General features: G+C 50.0%; 1 protein-coding gene across 1 annotated transcript; it reads left to right on the top strand.

Moving 5' to 3' along the window:
• Positions 1 to 2,194: 2,194 nt before the first annotated feature.
• Positions 2,195 to 12,600, top strand: Casq1 (calsequestrin 1). The gene is made up of 11 exons (XM_052200352.1): positions 2,195 to 2,578; positions 4,505 to 4,589; positions 5,518 to 5,618; positions 6,275 to 6,386; positions 6,720 to 6,793; positions 7,116 to 7,246; positions 8,483 to 8,528; positions 8,947 to 9,001; positions 9,210 to 9,310; positions 10,469 to 10,543; positions 12,000 to 12,600. Exons 1-11 carry the CDS (start codon positions 2,300 to 2,302, stop codon positions 12,156 to 12,158), a joined length of 1,218 nt encoding a protein of 405 aa, XP_052056312.1. The 5' UTR covers positions 2,195 to 2,299; the 3' UTR covers positions 12,159 to 12,600.
• Positions 12,601 to 16,128: the final 3,528 nt, after the last annotated feature.

Raw genomic sequence — 16,128 nt, 5'->3', positions numbered from 1 at the left:
TTCTAGGACAAGGTCTCCTGGGGACAGAGCTATATCAGTGTGGGGTCCACTCTGGCTGCTGACAGGGCTGAAACAGACCCTGGAAGATGGAAGCAGGGGTGGGGAGGTGTGAGTGAGATGGGATGGGGAGGGACCAGCTCCTCAAGTTTCAGTAGTGGGGAGCTTTGAGTGTCTGGTGGGTTAAAAATACAGAGGCCCCAACTCAGGGTCATTTGATACGTGGAGCTAAGGCGTGTTAGATCCAGAGGCCTGCACTCAGGCAGCCTGGAAGGACTGAGGAGAAAGCAGAAAGCAGAGTGTTAGAGGGGAGGCCTAGAGTAATGGTGTAGGAGCTGAGGAGAGTAAGGATGGAAGTGAGGCCTTAAAGATCCACCAGAGGGGAGTGGTGACAGACAAGGAGGGATCACCCCAGAGTTCTGTCTCACTCCAAAGGTCCAGTTCACGGTGGAAGAGGCCTGGTGCTCCAGTGTCTATTCAGATATTTCCCTCTCCTCAGAACCCTGTGGAAACGAGACACCAAGGCTGGACCATCTACTGAGCAGGCCTGCCCGTCACTCCTGGCTGGCCTCTGCAGTCACCGTTGTAAGCTCTGCCTGGCACATCAGTCACTCTCCTGGGGGATGAAGAGACAGGATTCTGAGATCTCTTCAGCTTCAGTGCCATGTCTGGGCTGCCTCTGGCCTCTTCAGCTACAGTGACAGCTGTCCCTCCTGGACCCACTCCTGTCATGTTCCTAAGAATGCTAAATTAGCAATATAAGGTCTGCCCCATGGGAATGCAAGAAGTTATTCTGCTAACATAACTTTATACTTCTTCCTAGATGCAAATTAAACACCATCCTTTTAGAATGAGGAAAAAACGTTGCACTGCAGACAAGGAAGTCTGATGTGATCTCTCCCCCATGATCTCCCTTGAGCCTCAGTTTACCTATATATAGTATGAGCCCTAGAAGGCCATATTCAACTCTTTACCTCTAAGCTAGAACCCCAAAATGACAGCCTTCATACCTCCAGCTTTGCTTTGGGCCTCAGATACACAGAATTAATCCACAGCCTCCAGTAAGGACACAGGGTCCACCTCTTCCTGTTTACCTCATGTTAACTTTTTCCCATACTTATACCGGATCATCTGTGCCTTGTCAAAGACATAGGAATGAATAGTAGCTATTAGCGCTCTATTGAACCGTGCAGCCTGGGGAATCCTCCCAAGCCCCTATGCCCTAGAACCAGAGTCCCACAGGATCAGGGCAGAGCGCTCAGAGGAGGAAGCACCTCGCAGCAGTGGGCAGTAAGGCCGAGAAAGCCCAAGACGCCATAGCCATCAAGACAGGATGGAACGCGGGCCAGCCCTGTCCTTCCCCGCTGCATTCCTGAGTTGAGACTGTTGAGTAAAGCAAAGGAAACTGGCTGGAGCTAAGCCAGGCTTCTGGTCTTGGACTCTGTTCCATCTTTTATTCAGAGAATGATCTCATCCACGGTCCACGGTCTTTAAAGGCAACTGCAGGGGGTTTCTTCCCTGCAGCCTGGAATGCGCTTCCATCGCCTGCTTCTCTTCCATAAGATCAAAGAAATAGACTTTACCTATAGCAGATTGCCAGATTTTAGGAGTCAGCACTACCACATTCTCTCCCGTGTTGTCAGTTTAGCGTCTAGTCCAAACCGAGTCCTCCTCTCTCTCTACCTGTATTTCCTTCTGATAGGCCTTGTCCTGCCCTGGGATCCCTGGGTACCCTACATGTCCCCTCCTCCAACCCCAGCCTCACTTACCCCTAACTCATCTGGTCTTATTTTTAGATCCGGCATCTCTCTCTCTCTCTTTCTCTTTCTTAATATGGCGATGAGCTCTAAGGCCTGCATGGGGCCAGGGGCTAAGGAGTCCTGAACACTGGGGGGGAGGGGAAGGAACCCGCTGCTGGGGGCCTAGGAAGAGGTACAGGAGGGGAGAGGCTCCGGGCCCCCATGGAGCTGTCCTGGCCTCAGAAGGTTATCCACCTCTCCTGCCAACCACAGAGACATATTTAGACAGGACCAGGTGGGGACGGAGGGGTGCCAGTTTCAAGGGGGCAGCTCCGGTTCCCTCCCCGCCCCTGTTCCTATTCCTCCTCCTGACCCTTTTTCTCTTGGCTCTGTCGGCAGTTTCTCCAGGACCCAGCAGTGTCCTCTGTCCACTGCTCTGGGCCACTCTCTACCCCACCCCCACCTGGAGCCCCTAACTCGGGATTCTGTATCGGGGACACCTCCCTAACATCTCAGCTAACCTCCTCTGGACCAGGAGAGCACACCAGGCTGGTGCTACCTCCATGAGTGCTACTGACAGGATGGGGGCCAGAGCGGTGTCCAAGCTGCGGCTGGCACTGCTGTTTGTACTGGTGCTAGGGACGCCCAAGTCAGGGGTCCACGGGGAGGAAGGACTGGACTTCCCTGAGTACGACGGTGTGGACCGTGTGATCAATGTGAACGCGAAGAACTACAAGAATGTGTTTAAGAAGTACGAGGTGCTGGCCCTCCTCTACCACGAGCCTCCCGAGGACGACAAGGCCTCACAAAGACAATTTGAGATGGAGGAGCTAATCCTGGAGGTGAGTAGAGCAGAGCAGGCCTGAAGAGCATGCTCAGTCGCCCTCGGTGAGCCCCATGTCTGAGGGTGGGGGCTGGGTTAGGAGCAGCACGGCTGGGCCTCTGGCTTCACCAAGAACGTGACTGGAATGTGGCCTTAGCAAAAAAGAAAAAGGCTCAGGGACCAAGGTCCTACCCTTCTTTCTGTTCATGAGTTTAGGGCTGGTGCTGCAGGGGGGCTGCCCTCTCTGTGCTGAGGGAGGCAGGGGCGCCAGGTTTGGCTGGGGGCGGGGGAGGGGCGCTTACACAGCACTCTGCACCCTGCTTCATACCACTTCATACTCTTGTAGCCAAAAGATCGCCCATCTCTCTACACACTTAGTAGGGCTGTTCTCTGGTTTGCAAACAGCGGAAGCAACCGTAAACACGATGGCTCTTTTATTTGCCCGCCACTGAGTGACTGTATAGTTCAATGTCTTCTAGAGGTTTCCCACGGACATCCCCCCACCCCCAGCCCAGTCGCCGCCTTTTGTACCCTACTGCATCAAACACACGTCCTCCCTCGAAAACTCTCAAGACGCCTTCAGCATGCCTTCCCCACCTTTTCAGCCAGAGAATCTGACTCTAAGCCCAAAGCAGAGACGGTTTATACAAAAAAGAAACGAGGGGGAGGCAGCCTTCTGATTGGAGTACACAGCCACACACACATCCCTGTGGGAGCTGGGGTGTTTGCCTTTCTTTGTCTGTACTTCCCTGACTTGGTGATAGAGAGGCCCCACCTTGTACGAAACTTGGAACATTTCAGTGGAAGACACCGGCCGGGGGATTGCTTTTCTGTGTGCCCCATGCAGCTCTGGAAACCGCTGCCTGGTTAATGAGCCAAGTATGTTTATGCTCAGTGCCCAGCGGCCTCTGTGCTCCGCTCGCCCGCCTGCCCGCCTGCCCGGACCGCTGCAATCCCATCAGTGCAGGGCTGGGTGGGATACAGAATGCCCACAGCAGAAAGACTCCTCGGATGCCTGGGTGGGGAGGCCTGTGGGGTAGTGACCAGCCTAAAGACCGGCTGGAACAGCTTCCCGAAAGGAGGAAGTGGGGCCTGGGAGAAGAGGGGCTGTCCCCCCAGGGATGGTGGTGACCTCCTGACCTTCTGGCCTTCCCTCCCCCTCCCCCCACACCCCATCCCCCCCCCCCCCCCCAGCCCTCACTTTGGGAGTTACTTGATGATCCCAGGGTCCCACATTCCCCTCTGCTGAGTTTGGCCCTTGATCAGGATGGAAGGTAGGGTCCAGTCTTTCAGGGAAGGTGAGACTTGACTCCTCATTGTCCCTGCTGCGCAATGAGTCCGCGTGGTCTTTTTTTTTCCCCCCGAGACAGGGTTTCTCTGTGTAGCCCTGGCTGTCCTGGAACTGTATGTAGACCAGGCTGGCCTCGAATTCAGAAATCCGCCTGCCTCTACCCCCCCCCCCCCCCAAGTGCTGGGATTACAGCCCTGCGCCACCACCGCCCGGCTTTTTTTTTTTTTTTTTTTTTTTTTTTTTGCCGCGTGGTCTTTAAGAAGCTGAACTTAAGACAGGCTGGGGTCCTGAGGGGGGGCGGGGGAGGGAGAGTCTGCATCTTAACAGATGGTCAAGGTCAAGGCTTGGGGTTCTTGCACCTGAGCTGGCCCGAGGATGGGAGCGAACTACTTGGGGAAGGGGTTAAGAATTCTGGGGCCTGGGGCTGGGGAGATGGCTCAGTGGTTAAGAGCACTGACTGCTCTCCCGAAGGTCCTGAGTTCAAATCCCAGTAAACTCATGGTGGCTCACAACCATCCGTAATGAGATCTGACTCCCTCTTCTGGAGTGTCTGAAAACAGCTACAGTGTACTTACATATAATAAATAAATAAATCTTTAAAAAAAAAAAAAAGAAAGAAATTTGGGGCCTAATTCAATCTTGACCCCCTTCCAGTTAGCTGCCCAAGTCCTAGAAGACAAGGGTGTTGGCTTTGGCCTGGTGGACTCTGAGAAGGATGCAGCTGTGGCCAAGAAGCTAGGTAAGGAAGGGCAGGGAGGGGCAGGAAGCAGGTTGTGTGAGACCGGAGAGGCCTAGGTGGGGAGCTTAGGGGAGACTTGAGGGGCTCGGGGGCCCTTCCACCACATCTAGTCAGAGTGGGCCAGGGGCATTTGAGATTAGGGACCATTCTGTAGAGTCCCGTGCTCCGCCCCGGGCCTGAGGTGGGACGGTGGGGTGGGATGGTGGGGTGGTGGCCTTCTTTATGGTCATTGACAAAATAAGGCTGGGCAGGGGCAGGGGCGTGGTGGCTCATACTTAGGATACTCGGATTTGAAAGGACGAGGCAGGATTGTAGACTCAAAGCCTCCTGGGCTACATAGCGAAATTCTAAAGAGAGAGAGAGAGAGAGGGAGAGGGAGAGGGAGAGGGAGAGAGGAGAGATTCTTTGTATGCTACCTTAAAAAAAGTAGTTAAAACAACAACAAAACACACAGCTAGGTGTTGGAAGGAAAGGTGAAACCAAGAAATACCGGCATAGCCAGGGAGACCTTCTGCAAAATCCTTTTTCCGGCTCCTCCCCCTCCTCCCCCCTCCTTTTCCCCTTCCCCCTCTGCTTCCTCCCTTTCTCCTCTTAGCGGAGCCCAGATATTACGCCACCCGGCCACCAGGCGGCAGCACAGGCTGGACACCGGATGTGGATGGGGGAAGGGTAGTTAGCAACAAGTCATCTGGACAGCAATAGCAAAGAATCAGCCACTAGAGTCGTCAGCGAAGCTGGCAGGAATATTTGTCCCTGACTGTGTAGGCAGAGCAAGAAAGCTGCGTTGCTAGAATCTCAGTCTTCCCAGTTTCCTCTACCTCCCCCTCCCTCCCCGGCAGACCCCGGAATGAAGGGTTGGTGATTCTGTCTCCCGGTTGGACGGTTAGACGCAGGTTCATTGCTCACCACCTCGCCATGTGTCCCCTAGGACTAACTGAAGAGGACAGCGTTTACGTGTTCAAAGGCGATGAAGTCATCGAGTATGACGGCGAGTTTTCTGCAGATACTCTGGTGGAGTTTCTGCTTGATGTGAGGATTCCCCTGAGCCTCGCAGCCTTCAAGTTTCCAGTGCCCCTTGGTCCCTACTAATCTACCCTACACTCCTACACACACACTCTACACACTCACACCAGACACACACATACCACATCAGTTGCACACATACCACGTGCAACATGTAACAGATATCACATACATATATCACATAGATCAGACGCAATGTACACAAAACATACGCATACCACATATATAGGCCCATATATATATATATATATATATATATATATATATATATATATACACACACACACACATATATATCACACATCATATATATGCACCACATATACCAGACATAAAACATACATACAGTACATACTCATATGCAACACACATGATATATTGCATACATATATACATATATACATATAGCACATAAAACATGCAGCATCTACAATTTACACTATACATATACCATGCACATCAGAACCATAAATAAACCACACATACACTGCACAACACTCAGGCTATACACATACACCATTAACAGTGCACAGCATACAGGCTGCATACCCACCTTCTAAAAACGTCTAGCTTCTCCTAGTTACCTGTCTTTCCCCTGTATCTCTCTCTGGGTCCTGTCAGTGACAACAGAAATAGTCTCCTCAGTGTTCTTTTCCTTGCAGGTCCTAGAAGACCCTGTAGAGTTGATTGAAGGTGAACGGGAGCTGCAGGCATTTGAGAACATTGAAGATGAAATCAAACTCATTGGTTACTTCAAGAGCAAAGACTCAGAGCGTGGGTAACAGCTCTTCCTGACCCACCCATCCTCCCCTACATCAGCCACTGGCTAAGCACCTCTGGTTCTGACCTCTCAGGGCCTCCTCTTCTGCACAGTCAGCTCCATCATCTGCTCTGTGTCCCTGCACTCTGGGACATTCCCAAACACCCCCAGCATTCCACTGCTTCCTCTACAATTCTATTGTATTTTATTCTCAGAGAACTAGAGTTTCGAGGGGATGGGTCTCATTCTGAGACCCTCCCCCATGTCAAGGAAGATCTGCAGAGGAGCCGAGGGGAGGGATTCTCTGGCAGACCCTGACCGTGACTGTCCCTTCCCTCCCCCCTCAGATTACAAAGCCTACGAGGATGCGGCTGAAGAGTTCCATCCTTACATCCCTTTCTTCGCTACCTTCGACAGCAAGGTTCTCTTCCCTGCAGCTGCACTGGGTCTCCCCATACCCTTAAGTTCCCCCTCAGCCTCCCTACCAAAATTGATGGGGTCTTGGTCCCATTCTTCATGCTCTCCACCCCAAAGTCATGTTCCTTCTCCTATAGAATTGAAAGGAAGATGGACCTTAAACTAACCCATCTTTATCACTAAATGATGCCCAAAGAAGAGAAGACACTCACCCAGTGACCCAGAGCCATGTTTTCTGACTCCCTTTCTGCATCTAGTTCCTTTATATTGTTTCTCACTCAGCCCCTGCATCTCCTGCTCCATAACTCTTATCCACTTCCTCAAAGGTGGCAAAAAAGCTGACTCTGAAGATGAATGAGATCGATTTCTACGAGGCCTTCATGGAAGAGCCTGTGACCATCCCGGACAAGCCCAACAGTGAAGAGGAGATTGTCAGCTTCGTGGAGGAGCACAGGAGGTGGGGCTTGGGCAAGGTTCCTCCTGGGGTTAGTGCATCAGTTTGTGAGGTGGGCCGGGAAACAAGCCAACCAGGAAGCTCCTCTGCACTGGAGGTGAATACACTTGCAGGCGTTGGAGCTCACTGACACACTAGTAGTTAGTACTGTGTTTTGCAGGCACTGGAGCTCACTGATACACTAGTAGTTAGTTCTGTGTTGTATTTAGCTCTGAGCCCTACACAGAAAAAGTTCTCTGTAACCGTGTGTGGACTGAGGGGGGCTGGGTTATGACTTAGGGAATGTGTAGTACTCGTTAACCAATGGGTAGTGAGTGCCTGTGTTCTGACCAGGCACTGTGAGGTACCTTCTCTCTATTACTTAAGTTAATTCCTTTAGCATCCTCAGTGAAAGAGGCTGGGGGGGGGGGGGGGGGCAGAGAATCAGAAGTGGGACCTAAGCCTCAACTCAGTCCCTTAGCCTTTGTTATTTCTTGACACTAGCCATTGTCAACAGGGAACTGCCGGTGGGGCAAGGGTTTTGCCTTCCAGTGGCTGTTAGGCAATGTTTTCAGGACATTTTTTTTGGCCATGAGGAGTAGTGCTGCTGGTATTCAGTAATTAGAGGCCAGAGACACTATTAACCATCCTCCAGTGTGCACGACACCCCCTCCCTCGATGTCTGAAGTGCTGATGTGAGGAAACCCTGCCCTATTCTCACACATTCTCCTCCTTCATGTGACTCCACAACTAGAAACACCCACTCATCAGTCTAAATACCACTTACCCTCTTTCACTAGAGTTTGGCCTCTTTCATTGGGGGCACAATGTATTTGCATGGTCTAACTCTGCCCAATACCTAACTCAGTACTTATAACCTATACCTGCCCCCACTCCTTCCTGGACTGGGAAGGGAACCCAGGGTCTGGCATTCACTAGGCATGTAATTCTATCTTGAGCCCAGGCTGTCAGTTTTACTGAATGAGTGAATGAAAAAGTAAATGACTCTGCTGCTATCCAGTCCTTACCTTTGCCCCCAGCGTCTCTCTTCCAGCCAGCCAGCCCCTTCCTACTAGCCATTGTTTTGCAGCCATGCAATAGTTGGGCCTGATGCCCAGAGCTTAGGTTTGCTAACAGCTTTGTTCTGGGCTATAAGCTGTTTATGCCCTAGGCCTGACCCAGAGGTGGCTTCAGCTGTGGGGACCTTCTGGAGGGAGGTGTCCTCAGCCACTGAATAGGGACCCTCTCTGTCTCTCCTAGATCGACCCTGAGGAAACTGAAGCCTGAGAGTATGTATGAGACTTGGGTGAGTGGCGACCAGGACCAGGCACTCGGGGAACAGGAGTGTGTAAAGACCCAGATCTTAGAAAAAGCTGGCTCTGTTCCTCCTTGTGCCCTCTGCTAGGAAAAAAAACAGTGTCTCAGCCAAGGGGGCAAGTGGGTTGGTTTTTTTGGTTTGTTTTGTTTCTGTACAGAAGACCATGTCAGGTCTTAAGTGACAGGCATGACAATGAATATGACAAGGCCAACTCAATCCCTGGAGGTGACAGGATTACTGGAGCCGAAAGGGTGCTGTTAGAAAATTCACCACTGTGAAAACATGAGCTGCCACTCCATGAGTCAGAATCAAGCGACAGCAAGGGGCTGGACAGGAGAACCGGCTCTCTCTCCCCTTCGCCTCTCTCCCCTGCTCTAACCCTGCTCCCCTCCTCACCCTCCAACAGGAGGATGACATGGATGGAATCCACATTGTGGCCTTTGCAGAGGAGGCTGATCCTGGTGAGGAAGGGACCCTGGAGCGGCCTGGGGGAAGGTGGTGTGTTTGTTGGATCATAGGCCTCGCATGGAAGGCATTCCTGGGAATTTGCAAGCAGCCTGGGGCTTGAAGTGTGCTGGTATAGGAGGTAGGGAACCAGGTCTGGACTCCTGTTTCTTGTGTCCCGTTCCGGTCTGTCCACTTCACTTCCCCACTTCTGCTCCCTCCAAGATGGCTATGAGTTCTTAGAGACCCTCAAGGCTGTGGCCCAAGACAACACTGAGAACCCTGACCTCAGTATCATCTGGATCGACCCTGATGACTTCCCACTGGTAAGAGGCTCTGCTCAGACACTGTTGTCCGTAATGTGGGGGGACTTGGGCTGAGACACCTTCTTTGTTTCAAAATATCCATCCCCACTTCCTAGCTGGAGATCCAGGAAATTGCAGCTGCTGCGTGCTCCTAAGCAACGCAAACACAGAGGGTGTCCTGAACAAGGGGATAAGAGGGTGCAAAGAGAACAGCATGGGATAGAATATGTGATTCCCAGAGCAGAGGCAGACAGCTAATGGCCCAGAGCTGAAAAGCAGCGCTCTGGTGAGCAGTTGAGTACAGCACTGTACACAGCGTATATTCAGAGAATCAGCAGATTCCATGTTCCAGGAGATGGCTCCGTTTTCAGCTGAATCCCCAACATCTCAGGTTTATTGTTGAATGAGCAAGCAGGAATGTGGCAAACACTGGTGACTGCCAGGTCTAAGTGCTTATGTTAAGAGAGGCAGGGAGTGGGCTGGAGAGATGGCTCAGAGGATAGCACTCGCTGCTCTTCCAGAGAACCTGAGCTCGGAACTGGAGCACCCATGTTGGGTGCATCACCCTCTTCTGGCCTCTGAAGGTATGCACACATAGTAAACACTCATACAAACATACATAAGTAAAAATAATAAAAATGATCTTAAAGATAAATAGATAGGTAGGTAGGTAGGTAGATAGATAGATAGATAGACAGACAGATAGATAAAGGGAGGGATGGATGGATAGATAGATGGATAGATCAATGGATAGATAGATAGATAGATAGATAGATAGATAGATAGATAGATAGATAGATAGATAGATAGACAGAGGGAGGGAGGGATGATAGATGGATAGATCAATGGATAGATAGATAGATAGATAGACAGACAGACAGACAGATAGACAGGCAGGAACTGAGGACTTTTTTTAGAGATGTGAGTTGCTCTAAGGAATAAGGAGACTCGGGAACAAAGGAGGGGTGTCTGTGCTTCTCCTCAGAAGGGAGAGGCTGCCTTTCTCACCCTTTTCCATGGGGGTGTCTCTTTTACTGATTGGTGTCTGGTTGCTGGGCTGTCCCTCCATGCAGTTCCAGCTCCTCCTGCCTCCTCCCGTCCCTGGGTTGGCTCCCATCCTCTTAAGGACCTGTGTGCTCCTGACCTCTATTGAATTCACGTATTTGGTTCTCTCTACAGCTGGTCCCATACTGGGAGAAGACCTTTGACATCGATTTGTCAGCTCCTCAAATTGGAGTTGTCAATGTTACAGACGTGAGTCTCCTTCTCCTCATTCACGCCTAAGTATCAGATCACCTCCAACCCTAGTACTAACCAGATCGGGCAGGACTGGGCGAGGTCAGAGTGCTGCGGCCTCAGGCCCAGCACCAGTGCTTCTCAGTACAGCTAGTTCTCTGACACAACACCGCTGTCAAGGAAACAAGCACTGCCCAGAAGCAGGAGACCTGGGTCCAGTGGCTGGACCTGTGGGGTAGGAAAGCATCATCTGAGAGCCCTTGCATCATCCACTGGCTGGCTCCGCCCACCCGCCCGCCCGCCCATTCTTCGGAGTCCAGGTCAGCCTTGCTGTCCTCCGCTGCGTTTTCTTCAGAAGTATTCCCCCCTGGCCCCCTGCGAGCTCGCTGGTATTGAGAATTTGTCTTGGAGCATTCTGTCTCTTCTGGTAGATTTTGAACATTTTGTAGGCAGAAATCTTCTGGTGAGCATGTCGTAGATCCTTATCTGTTGAGTTGAACTGAGTAGTGCAGCTTTTGATTTCAGAGCATTCATAGTCTAATGGAGCAGGCAAGTATTCCATTAAGGATAAGGTGGGCTTTGGTCAATTTTATAATAAATAAAATGGCAGCAAGGTAGAGCTTTCTGCTTGAGAGAATGGGAATAGAGTTTAAGAGAAAGTAGCATAACAATGGAGAACATGGAGTCGATGAGATTTCAATGAGGGACAAGTTATGAGTCTCCAAACTGGGGGGAAGGGTGATCATCAAAGGTCAAAGGCAAAGCCAGGCATGGTGGCACACACCTCTAATTTCAGCACTGAAAAGGCAGAGGCTGGACTACCGCTGTTGAGTTCAAAGCCAGCCTGAGTTACATAGCAAGTATGAGAGGCCAGCCAAAGCTATATATATAAAGCAATATATATATATATATATCATGCTGGCCTTGAACTCAAAGATCTTCCTACCTCTACCTCAGTTGCAGGAGTGCTGGGATTAAAGGTGCAAGCCATCAAGAGCACACCTTCAAAACAACAAACAAACAAATAAATAAAAAGAACAACAAAAAGACATAAAAAAGTGAAATCAGGTTTAGGAACAGGCAAGTATCTTTCAAAACACACTTTCAGAGTTTAGAAATCACTAAAGGTAGCACTAGAAAATCATTTGATGGAAATCTGAATGTTAGAGTTTCTGGCTTGGCTGTGTTGGCCATGGGGAACCACCACTGTTTTTACATCACGGATATGGTAAAGATGAATGGCTTCGGGAGCTTAGTATGACAACAGTAAAGACGACAGACAGAAGGAAGGTCTCTAGCCAACGCCTTTTCTTCCCACTCGCATCTACAGTTCTAATGCTGATCTTCACCAGGATTGTTTCTCTTGCCACTGAAGGATGCAGTGTGGGGTGGGGTGGGGGTGGGGTGGGGTTGAGGGGCAGGTCCAGCTCTGTGTTGCCTTTCCCTTCCATCCCCTACCTGTGTTGTGACCTAGGCGGACAGCATCTGGATGGAGATGGACGACGAGGAGGACCTGCCTACTGCTGAGGAGCTGGAGGACTGGCTGGAGGATGTGCTGGAGGGTGAAATCAATACAGAGGATGACGACAATGACGACGATGATGACGACGATGATGATGATGACGATGACTAGTTGCTGTGGCAGCTATGTACCAGCCCCACCTGCTCTTGACACGTATCTTCCTACCATCCGTGCACTTCCCTGAGCTCCTTGGGACACTAGGTCATTCTCTACTATAGGGCCAACTGTGGTCTACATACAGGGTGCTTGAGATCCTGGTCTCCCTCGCTGAAGAGAAAGGAGCTGCTTTTTCCCAAATCCGACTTGCTTTTTATCCCAGACCTTATCTGTATCTGTTTCTCTTCCACCACTCACTATACTTGATTTGCAGACTCTTTTTCTACCCCTTCTATCAATACAGTCTCCCATTACTCAAATCCTAAACCTTTCTGACTGTCCTGACCCTGGCCAGGAGGAAGGGAGGTACTGTGTTAGGGGCTGTATCTTAGCCATCTCCTGTTAATGTATTTGGGTCAAATGCAAGGCCTTAATAAAGAAATCTGGGGCAGAATGAGCAAGTGTCTGTTGTTGATGAAGTCTCACCCTTATGGGAGGAGGGAGGTGACCGTGGAAGAGGAGATTTAACTGTTGGTGCCTTGTTAGGAATGAGTTAGAGGGCTGATCAGCTGGGTTGTGGCTTTCTCCCCGGGCAGTTATCGGAGGGAAGCCTGGGTATTTATCCGCCTCCAGTCAACAAGCCTTTTCTGAACACATAGTATTTGTCCAGTGCTGTTGTTGGGCTCTGGAAGAACAGAGTGCCAGGCCTGTCCCTGCTCTAGATCTGACTAGTCTGCCTGAAAAGACCAGCACCCTAAACAACTGCCCCACCAGCCACTCTTTATTTGAACACCAGGACTGAGTCCACTGTCTTTTTTTTTTTTTAATTTTTAATTTTTTATTTATTTATTTATTTTTGGTTTTCTTGGATTTGGTTTTTTTCAAGACAGGGTTTCTCTGTATAGCCCTGGCTGTCCTGGAACTCACTCTGTAGACCAGGCTGGCCTTGAACTCAGAAATCTGCCTGCCTCTGCCTCCCGTGCGCCACCACAGCCCAGCCACTGTGCTTTCTTACTGAGGTCTCCCCAGACCTTGATGGTCCTGTTGTCTCCTTTAGTGGTCCCACTGCCCTTTCTGATTAGCCCATTCTTGTACTTAATGCCTGGTTACAGTTCTTCAGTTACACAGCTGCTGAACTGAGTTCTGGGGGCAGGAAGCCAGGCTCTCTATTTTCATAAGGCCTGGCACATAAAGAACTGTTCTATATTTGTTTAAGAAAGGATGAAAAAACAAGGTAGAGGAGAGGGGTAATGGGCTTGGGAGGCTGGATGATGGTGGTGCACACCTTTAATCCCAACACTCTAGAGGCAGAGGCAGAGGTGGAGGCGAGAGGGGCGGAGGCAGAAGGGCAGAGGCAGAGGCAGAGGCAGGCAGATCTCTGTGAATTGGAGGCCAGCCTGGTCTACAGATCAAATTCCAGGACACTAGGGCTATTCAGAAGAATCCTGTCTTAGAAAATAAATAATATCAACAATAACAAAATGGGCTTGGTGACTTCTACAATGGAAACAAACCTTCTCCAGGCCTTCAACTGAAGAATGGGCTTTGACTGGAGGCAAAGGACATTCCAGTCAAAGCAAGCAAGTAAACGAAGAACCAAACCTCAAAAGCATATTAGTAGGTTATGTTTGTCACACCAGAGGTCTGAAAAGTAAAGAGAAATTCAAGTTGTGACCCTGAGGTTGGATAAGCAAAATGGGGCGGTTTTGTAGAGAGGTCTGAACAGAATCCTATGAACTGGTGGGGAAAGAAGAAAAATTTCTGGTAGCAAAAGCCAGGATAGACTTAGGCAGAGGCAGAGGAGCCCTGCTCCTCGTCAGAAACTGTTTTGATCAGAGTAAGTTTGGGAGAATCTGGCCCTGTGTGGTGGTCAGTCGTGGTAATGAGGAGGCGTTGCTGTTTGAACCAAGAGCATCGCCTAGACTTAGACCTGTCAGGTGACTGTGAAGGGCTGGCGCGCTCGCACGCTCTCACAGGTCAGGCTCTGGTGGGAGAAAACGCATACAAGCTGGGAGCAAGAAAGGACCAGACTCCCAAACAAGCTTCTAAACAAGGAGACACTGTTGTTGTTTCTAGATTACGGTATCACTATGTAGCCCAAGATGGGACCCCTCCTGCCTCAACATTCTAAGTCTTCTGATGGTATACCACCATATTATGCATTCTATTAGTTTTTGTTATGGCAGTGCAAAGTGATTGGATGTCTAAGTACAGAAAAATGAGCCCTGAGATTAGAGAGGTTTTCACTCTCCACAGTCAAATCCAGGGAGTATTCTTAGAGAAAACGGCAGAAGTATATAAAATAGAAACCAGCTGAGCAGTGGTGGCGCACGCCTTTAATCCCAGCACTTGGGAGGCAGAGGCAGGTGGATTTCTGAGTTGGAAGCTAGCCTGGTCTACAGAGTGTGTTCTAGGACAGCCAAGGCTACACAGAGAAACCATGTCTCAAAAAAAAAACAAAAAAACTAAACAAACAAACAAAATAGAAACCAGATATTTAATCAACCTATTCACATGTAATGGATAACATAGGAAATTGAGTATTAGGTTACATCATAAAAATATGGGGTTTGAGTCATACAGATCAGCAAAGATGCTAGACTGAGTACCTTCGACTTTTTTTTCCCCTACCTATCTGATGCCAGTCCCTAAAAACTTTATTATTTCTGATTCTCAGAAGAACCCTATGAAGTGAGCAGTGGTATCCTTAACTTTATGGACTTAATTTGTCTAAGGAAACAGAGCAAGTATAAAGTCCACTTTCTCTGCTGTGCTCTGCCCGACTTGTTTCATTTAAATGTTCCATGTCTGTATACAAGTATGCAGTCACTCTGGGTCTCAAAAAAAATGGGTCCAAAAGATAGATTTTTGATGCTACAGCACAGAGCAAACAGGAAGCAAAAGCAAATCCTGAGGGTCTGTTAGTTACCTTCAAAGGTGTAATGGGAGGCCATGCTGGGGGAGACAAGCAAAGAGAAGAACTACATCTGAAACCTAAGGCCCAGGCCCAGGCCCTGCTTCTCCCAGAAGTGTGACCCTAGAGAGGCTTCTGGGGGGGGGGGTGTCTCTGATCAGCTGGAACTGAAAGCAAGATGGGGTGTTCTTGGTGGTGTGCAAACACTGAAGCTGTTCTCAGGGTCAGACACTTCCGGAGTTGAGCTGAAACCCCTTTATGCTGGAGATGGGGTGAGAATCGGATGCTTCTCCAATTCTCCCTTCCCTCTTTCAGCCTGGCTGAGAATCTGGGGGAGGAAAGTCCCCGAGGTGTAGGGAAGTGAGAATTATCACACTGGGCCTAGGCAGAAAGGACAGTTAGGAGACAGCTAAGTGTGGCTTTGTTGTCTATATTTGCATGCTGAGCTCATGCCTTTTTTCCCCAGAAAATAAAATTACATCATAGTGTGTGGGGTGGGGTTGTGTGTGTGTGTGTGTAGTGGGGTACACTTGGGAAAGGCAGGAAGAGCACAGGGGTCCAGCTGCCACTACACAGAAGAGATCATTGGCTCCGGGCCAAGTCAAAGAGATTCCCCTGTTGCTGCTGCTGCCTGCCCCTGTCCCATTTCTATTCCTAGCACGGATAAACTTGATCGTTTCCTACTGATTCTCTGATCTATAAGGCCAGAAAGGAGGTTTTTCTAAACACCAAAGCAAAGTAGCTAAGAGAACCCAGAGGCTACAGGCCTTCCAAATTCCCCAATCCAAATTGATCTGCCTTCCAGGGGTCCTGGCCATCGTGATCTTACAAAGGTCATAGGGCAGGAAAGTGACCCACTAGAAAAAAAACGAGGATCTTCTCACAGTTTAAGGGGAAGAGGTAGAGTCTATACTTGATCCCAGTCCTGTCCCTGTCCTAGGAGCCTTCCAGAACCCCAGCCCCCAGTCCCTGTCCCCTCCTGCCTCCCCTCCCCCTTTCCTCGCCGCTTCCCGCCCCCCGCCCCTCCCCGGCTCTGACATCACCGGCCAGTCGGGTGGGGTGAGGCGGTGC

Source organism: Apodemus sylvaticus, chromosome 12 (assembly GCF_947179515.1).
Source record: "Apodemus sylvaticus chromosome 12, mApoSyl1.1, whole genome shotgun sequence".
Taxonomy (NCBI): Eukaryota; Metazoa; Chordata; class Mammalia; order Rodentia; family Muridae; genus Apodemus; species Apodemus sylvaticus.
Note: the sequence above shows the minus strand (reverse complement) of the source record. Positions and strands in the feature narration are given on the sequence as shown.